The following is a 16,949-nucleotide window of genomic DNA, read 5'->3' as shown; positions in this document are numbered from 1 at the left end:
TTCAAACACGAACGTATAGTCCTACGTTTCGCTTAGCGTAATTATACGGTTCTGGAATTGTTACAGATACCTCCAAGCAACAGGCCTACCTGGAACTTTCCGTACGAAAAGTTTCGTACGTTAAATTTCCAGGGTCTTTCTGGTTACTGTTATTATCATCACCATGATTATTAGTATGATTATTCTTATTATTGGGATAAGTCTAAAATTGATGTGATTCGGGCAAAAATTGTTATGAGTACTAATTCATATAGGACCAGCCATAGGGTAAGCACGGTGTGCGCAAATTGTAGCGACCTCTTTGCATAACTAGACTCGATCAAATCAAGACACGAACTTGTCTTGTTCGTGTGGCCTTCATTTATTTTGTTGTTTACTGACGACCACTGATGTCAAAGATATGATATCAATCAGAATTCCCATCCATCGAATTGTGTGACCAGCGTATTAAATACGATTGCCATACGTCCAGAGACTTGATACTGGCGTTGATTTCACAGGCGACTACCGCTCGGTAATTTTGGTTAAGTCGTCCTGTTTATCACGAAAACAATCCTAACTCCTCATGTAGTAAAACACCACTAGATGTACAAGGTGCTGTACATCAATGCTTTTCTAGTAAATCACAAGGAAAGAACTGGGAAAATCCACAGTGACATTATTTTCCCACAAAACAGTAAGAAAGTATGTAACCTCAATGATGAATGAGGTAGCGGAAGATCCAAGTCGTAGACAGATTTGTTCAGTAAACGCATCTGTGATTCATACTAAAAATCCTCTGTAGTAACGAAGATGCACTCACAAGTTTAGCATGCGTACGGTTTAGGTTAAGTTCGTAGGTTTGATAAATTGCGGCTCGAGTTTTAGAGGATCCCTCAAGAGCATCTCGGCATTATTATTATAGCTGAATAAGCGAATATTATTCAATGTACGGTTATTCAGTTTCATCAAACCACACTAGGTCCACAATCTAAAATGTGAACCTAAGGAACCTGAGGAATTAGCTTTCCATGTACATGGTGTACAATGTGCGCTGCTTTCCTTCGCACTATTAATGTTTTTTTCCAGTGAGGCATTCTATATTAATAGCGAGATTGTTCTGCAACCATAATGAACCTAATACTCCACAGTCAATTTCGGGCTCTGGAAAGCTGCGTTTCCAGTATCATAGTTGACGTCACACAGGTGCGTGATCATATACATTGGGATAATGGGATGGCAAAGGCTTAGTCTTTATCCTTGTCTTTCAGAAGTATTTAGAACAATCTGTCAATGGAAGTAATGTCCCGTCGTAACCTCGTCAATCGTTACACTTGTTTCTTCTCAAGGTCAAATTTTCATCCTTTTTTTTTGCCACTTGTGGCCGTTCCTTTCCTAGAATCTCAAAAATAGATTGAACTAAGCTGAAGACACTTCTGTCCTAAGGGTAGTCTTAGACTGATAGACTCAAGATGACTACATTACGTACGCTTTAAATTAAGGAACTTCGTCGTGTTCTAGTGCAGTCAATAATAAACCGCGAAATCTCGTTTGCATTACGGCAGCTTCGTAAATTACACGGGTGTTTTTAACAGTTTATTCGTCAATTCAGTCGCCTGCACTGCCGACGTTCAATCTGCTGAGCGACGAACGGTCTTCCGATCTGTCAGCTGATTGACGTAATCGTGAATAACAGCAAAAACCGAATTACGTACTATTTATATAACGCTGTTATAGCTATCGAACGTTTTCATAGCACAAAAGGAAATCGGTAGCGATCGGCCAGTAGCCAGTCAGGTGAAAGGGCGATCTCTGTTTATCTAACGACTCCTGCTATATTCACTACTGTTTCAATGCAATTCATGGCTGGCTGGCTGGCTGGCCGAACAATCCAGAAGTCTTTTCGACGTTTTTCTCTCCTCAAGAAATACCTTCACATGCAATCGGATGCGCGGTGCGAAGGCAAGCTTTCAGTTCGAACATTCACTTCGTGTTCGATAAAAGACGCCGAGAAGAGATCTAACTAAACCTACGCATAAAAATATAGAGAAAAACATGAGCAGATACAGACGGAGGTAATGAGAGGCTGTGAATGCTTAAGAACGAGGTATCAGACCCGCCGCCTGAGGTCACGCAAACCCGTAGCAGGCAATGAGGCGTATCCATTTTTTTCGAGTCTTACACAATCAACACAAACGCACAGACAAAGGGCAGCATCGTTGCCCTAAGGCCTCTAATATCCGTTGTTAAAAAGCCCCGCAGAGCCGTCAACAGCTGCAACATCGACTGAACTCGCTCAGCAGCCAATTGCCATTTATCGTTGTTGTGCATTTAACATGGTATCATGGCCATAGTCAGACGCTGGCTTCCTAGGTTCGGATCTTGATTTGGTAGACGCCGACGAAGGCGGTTATAGCACTAGTGCGTATATGACGAAAACAGCAATAACAATGTGGGTAGCAACAGTACCACCCGGTGGGTAACTTGGTATAAATTGTCAAGGTCGTGTGAACTAGCAACTAAGTGGCAAGAAAGATGGGTGGGTGTCGAAGAAGCGGTGACAACAAAACCCCACCTGGGTTATTTACCAGTATAAGCAATAAATACAGCCCGATAATATCGAATGTATGCTTAGTGTATGAGTCCAGTGAAATAAAAAAAAAACATTAAATTAAAACATTAACTCAAATGAAGTTACACAAGTATAGTATTGTTTCAACGAATCTCAATCCCATGACTTTTGTAATTCTATATTCTACCGTACGTAAATTTTTTACATTACGCATGCTAATCATAGCATGTTGTCAGACGTATTCTGTTTGTTATGCTCAAAATTAACCCATATTACGAAGCAGACAACTAATTCTATTGAAAAGAAGGCGGTGTTTACCCTGAAGGGTTTCAGTACTGGCAAAAATTTTTCTCATTCTACGATTCATTCAATTTACTACCCTGAGCGACATTGCCCGTTTATTGTACTTAATAAGTACTGTTTTTATAATATGATAATAAATATAATAAACAATAAAAAAATAAAATTTATAATATTACGAACGCCCTCGCCTAGCTTAACAGTTGCCTTTTAGCAGGAAATTGCCTTTAACAAAGCTGCTTCGTGTTGAATCTATACATATTGCGTTGTAAGTAAACTAGTAATAAAGTTAGATCAGAAACTCCTGCTGAGTACGCTTGCGGCAACAACAATCATGAAAAGGTAGATGGGTCATTTAGAAGAGATGTGTACGCGCCTGCCGGTAAGCCGTACACAAAGATTATGAGAACACGGCAATAGGTGAAGGTAGAAAAAGCGACTCACTTTTACGGATCCATATAGTTAGCAGTGTCACACTGAAATCTCGTCGGATAAATGTTCTTTGATGCGGTAGGTGAACTCACACAAGTTTAATTGAATATTGTTGGCCGTGCTGTCACTGTTTATTCCATAGTCAAAAAAAGACGGCCGCCTGATGCTATTGCAGCATCTAGGCCGTTACGTAAGCAAAAAACTTGTTTAATTTCAAATGGTATGTGCATTTCGGAACTTTGGTTTCATTCAGACCCAGCAATTTATGGCTCCATGGCTTCCTTCTCTCCGAACACTGTTGTTAGTCCCAAGCTCTTGTTAAAGCGAAAGCGAGAACTTTTTCATATTTAACACAGAAACAAAAAGCATTTCTTGTTGCAAACAAGAGAAACAAAAAGCACATGTTGAGCTTTTAATAATTTATCACCAAAGTATGAACAACCCACCTTTATATATATTTGTTTTTGGTTTTATCGCTGCGCCATTTTTGATTAACTCTGTTGATTCTAACGCAAATCTGATCACTTGATAGAGGATGACTGAATGCAAAAACTTGGTTACCTCTAACTGAATAAAAACATCGCATTAATAAGGCTTTGTTTGTACTAATTAAAAAACTGTTCAAAATTATGCGGAGTTTATTTTTGGCGTTCTCAAAAGAATGTTAGAGAATACGCAAAAGAAGCCAGAACCGCCAGTAAACACATGACGCAAGGGCGCTATTATGTGATCTAATTCTTCTGTTCTGCTCAGGTGGATGGCTAGAGGCGTGCTACGCGCAGTACCCCAGACGGACATCAACCGCGCAACGTGGGTCAGCGAAGGCAAAAATGGGCCATACTCGAGCCTTAATGCGAAGGGCAGAAGCACCGAGAATCTGCGCGGTCAGTCCATAGAGCCAACCTGTTAGATCGCTTGTGGAAGAAACGTGGGACGAACCCAGCAGACGAAACGGATCTGACCTGGCAAGAAAAAACTGGCGCGCAAGTTCAAAAACAAATACGCTCTTTCGTAGCCGACGCATTGCTTTGATGAACACCATTGGCACTGACAACATGAGTTTTTCCTTGCTTTGATCAATACTCTCGAGGTCTTAGTAGCATATAATATAACAATATATAATAGTGTATAACTAAGAACCAGCTGGCTTAAAAACAAGCATCAGAGTTTAGCCTTCAATTAATTTCTTTTTTAAGCAGATAGTTTTCTCACTATGCGTAAGTGGGACACTGGGTCCAGAGCCCTGAAAACTACAAATCTGTCCTATTTCACCTGTTGGACGAGTAGTAAATTAAGATGACTCACGTCATGAATAAGCAGTTGACACTCGCAGCTGATCGCCATAGCCAATAATGAACTTTCTAGCAACTTGAAACAGTTGACGAAATTTTCAAATATAATAGAATAAGACACGATATCTTTAGTGCAGCTCTTTAAAGGGCACTGATTGCCGCACCCATGAAGAGTAGTCGTTGAGATGCAAATTTGCGCGAAAGGTAATAGAGGATCGCCGTAGTTTGACAAAATGATTCCATTGTATTCAAGTAAGATAGCTGATATTCTGAAGTTCTCAAACTGTCTATTCTATATCTAACGATAATTAATATACGTGTATTTTAAAGTCTCGGTCGACACACACCAGGGAAACCGACGCATATACACACAGCCTATGGACAACAAACACTTCAGATCGTACGCAGCTGTACTAATGACCTGAAAATCTGATCCATTTCGGCGAAGTAATAAGTTCATTAGGCATCATTACTTTACAGGTAAACATTGGCTTCACGCATGCAGCAATAAATCGTAACACTCCTCAACATCCGTCTTTGTATTTCTATTGCGCCTTTTTGTTGTTAGTAGCGAATAGCACGCGGAATATTATTATTAAAATTTTCGGGGCAGGAGTCAGTGCCTTCTTACCGGGGATTGTGCTCCGTCCCGCCTGAGCCGGCAGGGCATACATCCCTGAGACATTTGGCCTATTCGAGAAACTCAGCCGATCAGGAGACTAGTCAGTGTCTTTGCATTGATTTCCTCTCGATACTGACAGGCGAAGATGGCCACGAAACACGCCCGTAGAATATGAAAGTGACGTGAGGGTTTGCTGGATACTACAGCCCACGAACAGGTAATCCCGATCGATTCTGTAATTATTGTCCTTTCAGTAATATATCGATGGCGATTGAAGCCTTTCACCTAATCTCTACGACGGTCAAAACTTTTTCTCTACTCTAGGTTGAATCTGCCTAGCTCCGACCAGCAACAGATCATGACCATAAGAGCCTGCATATACGATTAGAAGGGGGATATGGAGTTCTAATGTTTACAGGAACTTCGAAGACTTTTTGAACATTTTGGCATTGAGATATGTGCCATACTAATACACAGTGGATTTTTATATTTCCAAAAAAGATGAATATTTAACTACGCGATAGCAAATGAATACCTATGGATGCGATATAGCAGTGCTTTTCCATAGAGGACCCACGAGGCTAATAATTGACATTAAAAATGTTCCATATTTAACGAAAGTTATCCTCGATCCGAGGTGGCATGCTTAGTTACATATCTTACATCGCTCATCTATATTAGTTAGCAAGCACTAGGACAGCAATGTTTACAAAAGTCGTCTTTCGTGGACTTACCAGCTCCATATACGCACAATTTCCGGTTCACATCACTGTTACTTTCTGGTAAATGGCTCAGCAGGAGCATTGGCCTATTTTCCGTTAATGTAGAAGTTCCGTTTGACACTAATTGAGCTGTAGCTTTGAGCATCTAATTAAGTAGTGGGTGAGAAAGTTATCGCTATCCTCTTAACCACACATGGCAACCATTAATCTATGCAGTCGGGCCCTCTTCTTGAGACGCACAACCTGTTGCAGGCTCACCGCTTCAAAGAACACCTTTGAAAAGCGCTGCTTGAAGTGCTTCCATTAGCCTCGGTCTATATAACACATACTTATTAATTGTCCTGATTCACTTTTGATTACGGCCACGTTTTAGGTGTTCTATTTAGTCTATGTTGTTTATTAACTAACTGCCATTAAAATAACACTCAACAAAGGTCGTGGAATAGTCGTAAAGCAAATTTTGAAGTAAGAAAGCATTACCCCCTGTATAAATTCCGTATTGAATTTTTTACTTATATCCACAATCAACATATTTGTTGACTAGATCACATAAAGACTGGAGCTGTCGACTAGTGAGAATACTCGTGTCTTTCAATCGACCAGAAGAGTTGCTGAGCGGACAGTTGGTTTATCCCGTTAACTTAGCTTTTCCTTTCATCCTTTCCCTGCGCATATCCATATTCAAGCCCATTCCCACTAAATAATCCCACCAAGCTAGCTCTATAAGCCGCGAGCTCCAATATCACAGTAAGCCATTGTTCTAGTGTGGAAGAATTATTCTAGCGACCTGGTTGTTGTGACTTCTTCTGTCACTCTCCTTGTTTTAACCCACGATACGATTATTGTAGTTGTTACACAGCTAATGATGTCGCCCCCGCAGTCTGGAATATCATCTAATTAGTGCCGCCTGTAGCCGCTGGCCGCTGACTCTTTGTTTGAGCCGAAGCAGTGGGTATCTCAGTGTCCCGTACAGCCTCCGCGCCGTACGAATCGTATCAGCGGGCTCACGAGAGAATTTCTTTAGAGTGAAATATGTTTATCGCTTTTTCTTGCTCTTCTGTTTTTTTCTCGTGTTTCTTAGTGCTGGTCTCTCAGCAGCAGCCACGGTCACTTTACAGACGCGCAGGCAAATCTGGGTGATACAGGTACTTGTATATCTAGCCGTGGCCTTACGAGTACAAGATCATTACCGGCTGTCACGGTCACAAGCGCCAGATCAGCTGACTACTCCACAATAACGTCTACCGTAACCAAAACAAACGAGGTCCATGGAAGGACGAAGTACTAAGAAAAAGGTGCATCATATTTCTACAAAAACGTCGGCACAACATACAACGACAACGCCGTTATCACTGGACAGGACAGCTACCCGCAGGCACATGCAGTCGCCTAGCAAAGAATCAGTAGTGCTGCCTGAGCTTTCCGGCCTATGTGATAAGAGGCAAAAAATGAAAACTGCAACAGCAGAATACGCTACACTTTGGATTTGCTAGCTTGTCCTAGAAGGTCAAAATTTTCGTGTTAACTTTCTAGTTCTAGTATATATACATATATATGCATGGAAATGTGATGTACACTATATGGGAGCAATTATGTAGAAGGACTATATATCTATATATATACATGGCTTTTCAAAGGTGTATCTAATAATTGTACCAATGGTATACTGTATGTCATATGAACATACTTACACGAATACTAGCAGCAGGATTACGGGTCGAGAGAGCAGATAAGCTAGAAATGAATGAAAAGTTCAGCCCAGCAACAAAGCCTGTCGATAACGAGCTTCTTCGGCCCAGTTTGGTTCTCGCATAAGAGAATATCTACACGTCAACTCGGTTATTATACAACACGAAGAAGAACTGAAGGCATACTATACGCGGGAGTCTCTTCGATCAATTTTCGCCAGCCTAGTTGTATGGGCTGTAACAAAATAACATTCATATTACAGTGAGTACTATTGAGAATTTGCGTGTTCCATCTGGGTATGCTTATCGCTTACTCCGCACAAGCACGGTTAACAACGCGTGCACCTTCGGCCTCATTGTGCTATAGAACCAAGCAAAAATACCCGTTATTGTTTGATCATTATATGTACTCTAGAAAATTAACACACGATTTCGTTCAGCTTTGTTACATATAATTACTATTTAAATTGCAAAAAAGAATCTACATCAAATGTATAGCTGTTCAAAATGGCTACTATTTTCCTCAGTGCAGTACTGCTGGTAACGGTGGGCGTTTGATGTACTAACTTAACTGCGCCTTTCAAACCTTCCAGTTTGGTCGGTTTCCTGGCGGAGACTGTTCTGTATTTCCGTCAGGTTTGCAGAATGGGCAGGTAATTCTCTAGGTATATCTATATCCTGGCGCCCAGCCCACTTACTTGGAAGATTCTCGTCAAGATATGCGTTTATATCGCGGTAATAATGTGCAGATGCTGCTGTTTTATTGGGAAAAACTTCATCGTATTTACCAAAGTTCTCATATCTATTCACAGATGTTGAAATATAGAACGCATCTGTCAATGCATAGACAAGTACCCCTTAGCCGGTGTCTTATCATGTTCAGCTATGATCTTTGGCATTCTAGAATAAACAAAACAGGTCTATCACGTCGCGACAAAGTATATAGCAAAGCACATTACTCAGTGGGTACCTCAATCAACCTGCCGTGCATAAAACGGCAATAATATTGTTTCCTCGCTTGCCAGCTGAGAATCCCAGTGACATCCAATGCTAAATACAACACACGCAATTACGCCGTATCTCTCGAAGCTGTACTTGTATAGCTCTAATGATGACTATCAATTATATAGCATAATTCCGTTGGTTAATTAATTTCTGGTTAGCGGACCAACCAGCCAGCTTGCTTGCTTGCTAAATTGTCATTGAGCGAAGCAAAAAAGAGCACGTGAAACCCTATGAAAATAGCGTAATTCTTCTGCATACATATATAATTGAAGACGCCGGCTAATATCTTAGGGGATATAAAGGAATCTTTCCCGACACAACTTAGTTCGAGAAGACGTAACACTAAATCAAACTTCCTGGAATTCTAGCATTGAGTCTCCAATAAATCAGCACTATATAAAGTAGATTTCAATGGATGGCAAAATCATTCGCGTAAAACGAAGAAATCAGGGCTGTTCCGTTCTGCGAAGCCATCGGAGTCAGGTAAATAGCGATTTTGCCGATCAAACACGCAACCTTTTTGGGACAGCTTTTTAGATAACCTTTTGCACCTGCTCGCTCAAATATTGTCTATGTATACGTAAAAAATTACCTTGTTGAACATTGGAAGCAAACACATACGACTCGACGAAGTATTCCTTAGCCGCCTCCTGAATACGCTGGATGATAAAGAAACAGTCAAGATGTATCGTCTCATATGAGCAGCGAACAGATGTCAGTCTTGAGGTGACGGCGAAATACCGTTTACGGACAATCTCGAAAACTTCGTGCCACTTTAAACAATTTCTAGATTTTTATATATGCTTTACGCGAACTTCAATACATTTGCTGTGTCGTTTGCGTAATTCAGATGTGTGCAAGCTGTGACATTTGCACGGTTCAAAAGTTTAGGTTCAATAAAGAGGTTATGGCGCTGCTGACACCTCGCGCGCTATACCGTTCTCGATCCGATTGTCACAACACGAGATCTTCACGACAAACGCTGCTATTCGACTGGTAAAAATTTAGCATCATTTGGGTAGGGATCAGGGTTGAGTGAACTCATTCGATATACTCGAGTCAAGGCGGTACCGCTGATAACAGAACAGGTGCGACAATCTCTCACCTGTTCCGATCAAGTGAATCCGACTCCGACAGGTGTGCGTTTATCTCTATCCTTGTTCGTTATGCTGTTAGAGGCACAGTGCGTAGTTGATCGAGATATTTGGCTCCGGTGCTCAACGTATAACAGCTTTTCCGTTTAGAGAGTTCATTCAAGTTAGTCGGCAAACTGCCCTTTCTCCATTGACACCATTGCGGCGGGTTCTTAGGGGTAGTTGAAAAGGATGTGTTCATTTAGGCAGAGGCCTACCTGTCTGTCAGGTGGTAAATGTGTTGATGTCGACAGCGGACGACTTTTTTGGGAGCATGATTTAGCGAAGATGCTGCCACCACCAACCGCAAACAGCTACTACCAATGATACGAGTCGATGAGTGCGCACAGCGTTCGTTCCTACGAAGATCAGTTGTTTTCGATAAGCGCAGACGAGCGAGCGGGCAGGCGGGTATCGAACGCTAGGTGGCACGGTCCACCGTACCACCGATAGTCACCAGGGGAACGATGAAAAGAACCACCACCTGACCGGACGTTCTGAGAGCACGAACACAGATAGATCCGCACGTTTGCTGACAGCTTTTTTCTGATCGGTGCCGACTGCCCTGTTCTCTTCGAGTCTCAATAGAAGTATCAGTAATTCAGGCAGCTGCTAAATGTGCATGTTTAGTGTTACTAGATATTCGTTTGAGTACTTGAGACGACCGTCCGTCAGAGGAAGCAGGTGACCTGACAATAATGCAGCTCCCGCTGTCGCTGCGGTGATGCCATTGATGTCGCTTATTGTTGGCTGGGTTCGATGGATCAATGTGGCAAGTCCGTGGTGCAAGCAGCACTCGCGGACGCTGCTCCTGTTTATGGTACTTCACGTTGTCGCTGCCGCCTCCGTCGTACAAATTAGGACGAAGCCGTTTTTGTGGTCGCAGTGGCTGCAGTCAGACAGACGTACAGAGTGTCGAACACTTGGACAGCGATCGTGCTATAGCGTCAGTCAGCGCTAGTTATCGCCGGAGAAACAGCCATTGCTGTTGCTTCTGCCTTAAACGGGACGGGCAACGCGTGGCGCGCAGTGGAAAGGGTCTGCTCCGAGTCAAGCGGCCGACAACGGCGGGGCAAGGGAGAAATTGTCGGAGAAAACGTTGGGTGGGGTTCTTAGTTTACCCCAGATTTTTGTTGTTGCTGCTGTTGTCCAAACGATTGTTAGGCATTTCTCTTAACCTATTGAGCCTGTAGGCCTAAAAATGGTCCAACACATTGCCATGAAGGAACATTCTTAGCGCTGTTTAATGGACAACGCAGTAGTACGTAATTGCATCAGATAATATTCGACCTGTGTATGTACTTGGAACTTTATTAGTCCAATTTAATTTGAAGATCGATATTAAGGAAGGTCGCGCGCTCAGCTTAAATGTGTAAAACCTTTCATAAACAATTCTATAAACCTGTTATCCCAATAGAAGGCTAACGTTATTGACTAGACAATTATCTGTTATATTAGAGCTACCTAGGGTTAGGCGCTATCGAACGAATTAGTAGGATATATCTCCCATGGTGATCGTCTCCTTAAAAACATTGGTACAAGAAAATACATTTCAAACATATTATCGCCATTATATAATAGGCACATCATACAACGTTGTTTCTGCCGTTCTCTACGCGAGGTGAACAATAAAACTGCTGGTGGCTAGCGGCTTCGCCCGCCCCAATGGGGGTACAATCAGCTAAAAATTCGTATCGGCAGGAAATTATTGCAGTCGTTTTTAATGATTTAATTTACCGCGATTCGGATCGCAACAATACCGTGTCAACCAAACACCCGTAGACATGGATATCATAGTTCCCTTCAACGGTGTTTATCGTTGCTGAGGGACTGGAGAAAAATTGATGGCAACATTACCAGAAATTTTGCCATAACACCACCGCCACAACAACGACAACAAAAGTGCGAAGAGTCAGCTCTCCTATAATTTCTCAAGTTTAATTACTGTTAGATACACGTAAACCCTTGCCAATCCGCTCTTGCAGCCAAGCGCTTCGAATCGCGAAGCCGTGCTTGGCGTATTGTGTAATACGCAAAACATGCAACAAAAAAAAAGGTACTAATTACAGTGCTTTGATTGAATGACGATTTCGGGTCTCGTGGAAACTATATCCGCTCCGTCTGTTAAACGGTGAATACGTGTACGACTAACTGGGCGAGGGCCCATTTCACCTTCAGCATTTAGTATCTTATTATGATCGAAGATTCTGTTCATTATTTTTCCTGCTAATATTGCGACCTACGCCAAATTGACATTATTTTCTTACATAGATACACATTGACGCGAACGTCTGGCCAAATATAATGCTATACACCGAAGCAAGTTATATGAATTATATATGATAGCGTCACGCCGAAACCTCGTTGCGCCCCGTCAGGTCTATTATAGCGAATCGTGAACGTCAGTGCAGAGTGGACGGGCTAAATCGAAAACATTTTTTTTTTTTATTGAAACTGACGTAGATTACATATTCATTGTTTTAATGTAGTCAACAACAATTGTAAGGTTCGTCGATCAGATAGTGACCTCGACTGGAAAAAAGGCCATACGTGTAATAATAATTTATCGCTAACGCTTTTCATAGATATCTAGCAAGAGATGGAACAACGTGTCGCAATACCAGCTATAATTTCTCGTAGAGAAATTGCCTGCCTAAAATCGTTCAAGTTAAAACAATATACTCAATAGTTGCTAAATCAAAGTAGGGTATAGGATTGCATTAAAAGAAATGCAATATCTAAGGTAAGCACAACTTGAGCTCTGTCCTCATATGCAGAATTAGTATATAATTAGTTTAATTATGATCACTCACGAGACAACGATGACAACAATAAAATGTCCCTATCAGAAGCAGGCCATGCGTAGGTTGTTCTTAGGCACACAACACCGGTGGTGGCGCTGTTGCTGTTGATAACGGTAGCACACTGCACTAGAAGAAGAAAAAGACTTCTTTTATCCTACCAGAAGTAAAAAGAAAAATGCAAAAATCGATAATCTTTTCAACCATCAAGGTTCACTAAAGTGCTCAGAATGGAAACGTCGCGAAAACAAAAGATGTTTCCGAGAGGCTCTCTGCTTGTTCGGGTGGCATATAAATTGCGGCGTTACCTGAACTAGATTTTGAAACGATACGATATTTCCGCATACGTAAAATATATTTGGATTAAGTAGATATCAGCATTCAGCACGTATATTCAGCTATTCAGTTGTGTATGTGTAAATATCTTGTTTAAAGCAACAATTACTGCCGGCCTGCGTTGTCATTTACCCTCTGTGTGTTACTATTTAGGTTATTATCGATGGCCAAGACATTCAGCTGCAAGGCTATGTCTCGTTGTGTGTGTGCATCAGGGCATACCTGTATTCAAAGTATGGCTGCGTAACTGTTGCTGGCCACTTTTGATTACGGCCGTTATCGGAGTGTTTCAAATGCCGACTCTGATAGCAATTATTAACGTACGCGACTCTTTCCTATCCAGTGTCCTGCTGCCGTTGCTGCTAATTAACTCCGGCGCGAACCCGGGCAAGTGATATCGTTTTCAAACTTTATCGAACTTTATACGTATCAAGTTATCCGTCTTATAAGCAAATATGTAGCCGCAAGGGGTTATGTGACGAAAAGAAACCGATTCAGTCTCAAAACTCAATACTAATAAAGCCATTAAGATCAGCAGTGGCAGTTTAAATGGGTATGCATAGACAAAATAAGGCATACATACTCAAAACGTTTACACTTCATTTAGATAACTTAGAAAGACCCTGAAGGGTGACGCCGGTTACTCTTATTTTGCATCGATTGTCTGTTCACAGGCCCGGTCAGTAGTAATCGTCTGTCATATGTGCTGCCGCCAGAAAGTTCGGCAAAAGTTTTTGGATGTTTTCAACCAAACGACGATAGAAGTACTCTGTCTGCTTTGTTTTCCAATGTTGCAATAACTATGTGTGCGTCGATTGTAATCGGTGCTGCGCGTCAGCGTTACCGACAGCAACAGAAAGCGTCAACTATCTACCGCGGTCCTTTTTTTGCTGCAGCGGCTCAACCCTTCCTTAATCGCGTTCGATTGCGTTCCCCCCCTTGCAAGACCCACCCACGTTTGTTCCACCCACAGAACCCGCCAATATTTATACCATATCTATGCCCATTCAGAAGTTTGTCAAAATAATAAAACACATGAATGCATACATTGGACGGCAAGCGTTTGTTAAACATCACTTGTTTAATCGACTGCTTAATGCTAAGGGGTATCTGTATATACAAAACGGCAAAGCAGTCACAGCATCCACTGCAGCACGGAACGGAAGTAGCACTGCGAACTCCAGGGGTGCTACCACCCAACAGTACCGAAGTGATAGATAAAATTAATGCAACGCTGCCGCTATTGACGCTGTCGCTGATGATGCTGCTAGTCATTCATGAAGTACTAGAAAATATATATCGAAACACATAGAGAAGTAATTGCCTAGATAGTTTTCACCGGCAACGCGCAAAAAACAGCGGTCGTTTGAGCTCTTCTGGAACGGGTTTTTTTTACCAAATATCCAACCGGTACGAAATCATTACCGACGAACACCTAAGTAAAAAGAGAACAAAACTTGTTACTTAAGCTCGGCCTCGTCAATCGCAAAGAACGGATTGCACAAGAGACAAATTCGGTGGTAGTCCAACTGAGCCGGGAGGGCAGATGAGACGAAAGTTACGAAATGCAGTTTGCCAGGACATGGACGACGGTGTGGAGTTCACAGAAACAAATGCAAAAAATTCCACCATTATGATTTGATTGCTGACTAATATCAGACGCAACATCATTATGGTAATTACTTCATTGTTGTCGTTGGCGACGTTTTCAAGTAGGCAAAAGAGGGAGGGGAGGGGCCTTAATGTCAGAGCAGAACAGTGACTGTTTTTTTGTCCTATTCGTATATTTATGGTAGATGTTTAGATAAAAATTCAAAGCAAGGCAGCATGTAAATCTATAAATACGCTGGAATGACCGCACATAAATATGTAATGTGACGGTTTCCGTTCTCCCATTCAGCTTTCTCAAAATGTGCACTTTCTACATTTAGCCGTTCATCCGAACGTCCAGCTAGCACGTCAGCATAGCTATCAATTCGCCTATGGCTCAATTGAAGTAGAACAAAGCTACCTTATCGCAAACACCCAAAAAAATCCTGCTCAAATAATAGTATCATAGACAGATTCTTTTAGGCGCCTTTTCAGCGCCACTTCAGATGGATATTGGTACCATTTTTGCCAAACGCAACACTTAGCAATGGGTTAGGTGAGAAATTATATTTTCAACGGTACACCAAGACAAGCAACCTATGTCATGACAAGCAAACCTGTCAAACTTATACAGATAAAATTAATGGGCCTACACAGCAGCTTAGAAGATCTCAATGGATTCAAATCCACGATGGTAACACCAAAATGCCAAGGGAGCGATAATCCATATTTTACGACGATTATTTTGATGTTTGATGCTGATTTGGATGCTGTTAACGGTTTGTCGCTCAACTGTAAATGATTTTCAAAAAATTTTTGTCTATGTCAGGTAAAAAACAATAAATACCGTGTACGTCAAGCTGAACGCCAAAGTCAACAGTGAAGATGATCTGCAGAATTGATCATACGTTAAGAGCAAGAGAAGAATCGTATATTGGGAATCGCCCATTGATTCAGATTATCCTCTGCGCAGCAGCCAATAGGATCTAGCTAATCACACGCTTGATATTAGAGCCTGCATAAATGAAGGCAAATCATTGACTCAAGCCTGTTGGTTAGCTTAGCTTAGCTAAGCAACAACAGCGTAAATGGTAGTATTAACATTAAATAGTGTTTTTTTTCATAAGTGCATAAGAGTGGCACCATGCCTTCAACATCAACAAGCGAACTAAAAAAATTGATGTTGATCATAGGTTGTACAACAGGCACGTAACAGTGTTCAGCTGTTATTGCTGCCAATACCTATCCGTCACAATGCCTTACACCCATAACAACTCACTGACAAATCCTTAGCTTATATCTACTCAGATATTTCTGACATATATTTAGCCTATATAATATTCCGTAAAATGATGTCCACAAAGTGTTTATTCCTATCGTACATTTGCCACGTACCTCTGCTGGCTTATTCCATGAATTTTAGACGACACCAAATGTAGGTCCGTACATCAAAAATAGCCAATTCAACGACCTCACCATAGGACCAACTGCTTCATTGTTTGTTTTGCCGCATCAAGCTTCGTTTTAGTTGTACCAATGCGTTTGATAAGCGCGTGCCGCGTTATCGTTTGACTTTGCAAGCTAGTGATAACGACACCAGTAAAATAATTAACAGAAGAAGTTAAATCTACATTATACTATCAGGATTTAATATACAACACCAAGTCGAACGATAACCATACTTGAGCATTTGTTTACCGAAGGGCAAATTTACTTTCAAGGTCGAAATAGCTGTGGAAACGCTTTGGCAAATTAAGGTTTTTGCTTCGTGTGTGTTATTTGGTTTGGCAGATATAAACGAACTTAAAGCAACCAAGCTGATAAATACCTTAATCATCAGAGAAATAAACATTAGTTCAATTTTACAGAAATTCAACACGTAATCAACAGCCAAAATATGTTACTACCTGTAAATTTCGATAAGATATTAGAGGCGTTTAGTAAGATGCCTTCCTTTCCTGTTGGTCAATATCTACTCAAAGACACTCTATCCTATTAGTAAACTGATAGGAAATACTTAACGACAATCGAGGCCAATTCGTGCTCTTTTAGGCTGATGTGTTTACCTTTATTGATTGCTCCTTGCCTTCCCTCAAGAAAATGAAACGAAAAGAACAGCTGAGACTTTCACTGCTACTGCTACGGAGAGGAAAGGCTGACGTACAATAAATCGTCCCATTCTACGAGCTCTCGAAGATCTGTGAGCGAGAGGTAACAACTTGCTCTGGCTGTATTACGACCCATTTCTTTGTGAAGCGCGCGTGTATTCTTGGCACTGCAGGCAATGCCAGTCAACTGGGTTTGATAAGTTAGTCAACTCGATCGAGTTGCTTATAGTATTGATTGCCAGCCATTCAATGCGCTGGCTAAAACCCGCCAAATCGACGAGGTGTACCTTATATCAACGGAGTTGGTAACGTTAACAACAACCAAAAAATTATAGGGATAGAAGATCGAAAATACAGAATTTGTTGGTA

General features: G+C 41.5%; 1 protein-coding gene across 4 annotated transcripts in view; it reads right to left on the bottom strand.

Annotated features, from left to right (window-relative positions):
• Nucleotides 1-16,621, bottom strand: part of Unc-76 (fasciculation and elongation protein Unc-76) — a 109,367-nt gene extending 92,746 nt beyond the window's left edge. Inside the window, exons 1-5 of one of the 4 annotated variants that reach the window (XM_086971885.1) lie at nucleotides 16,539-16,621; nucleotides 15,868-16,053; nucleotides 7,611-7,842; nucleotides 5,932-6,233; nucleotides 5,207-5,430 (exon numbers count right to left, since the gene is read on the bottom strand). In XM_086971885.1, coding sequence (XP_086828011.1) covers nucleotides 5,207-5,260 — 54 coding nt within the window. In that variant the 5' untranslated portion in view covers nucleotides 5,261-5,430; nucleotides 5,932-6,233; nucleotides 7,611-7,842; nucleotides 15,868-16,053; nucleotides 16,539-16,621. Of the gene's footprint in view, nucleotides 1-5,206; nucleotides 5,431-5,931; nucleotides 6,234-7,610; nucleotides 7,843-9,204; nucleotides 10,688-12,558; nucleotides 12,667-15,867; nucleotides 16,054-16,538 lie in introns of those variants that run through there. The other 3 variants (XM_086971886.1, XM_022848253.2, XM_086971887.1) reach the window with 3 other exon arrangements.
• Nucleotides 16,622-16,949: the final 328 nt, after the last annotated feature.

The sequence above is a fragment of the Varroa jacobsoni genome, unplaced genomic scaffold (assembly GCF_002532875.2).
Source record: "Varroa jacobsoni isolate VJ856 unplaced genomic scaffold, vjacob_1.0 scaffold_1338, whole genome shotgun sequence".
Taxonomy (NCBI): Eukaryota; Metazoa; Arthropoda; class Arachnida; order Mesostigmata; family Varroidae; genus Varroa; species Varroa jacobsoni.
The sequence above is the reverse complement of the archived record's forward strand: the minus strand, read 5'-3'. Positions and strand labels throughout refer to the sequence as shown.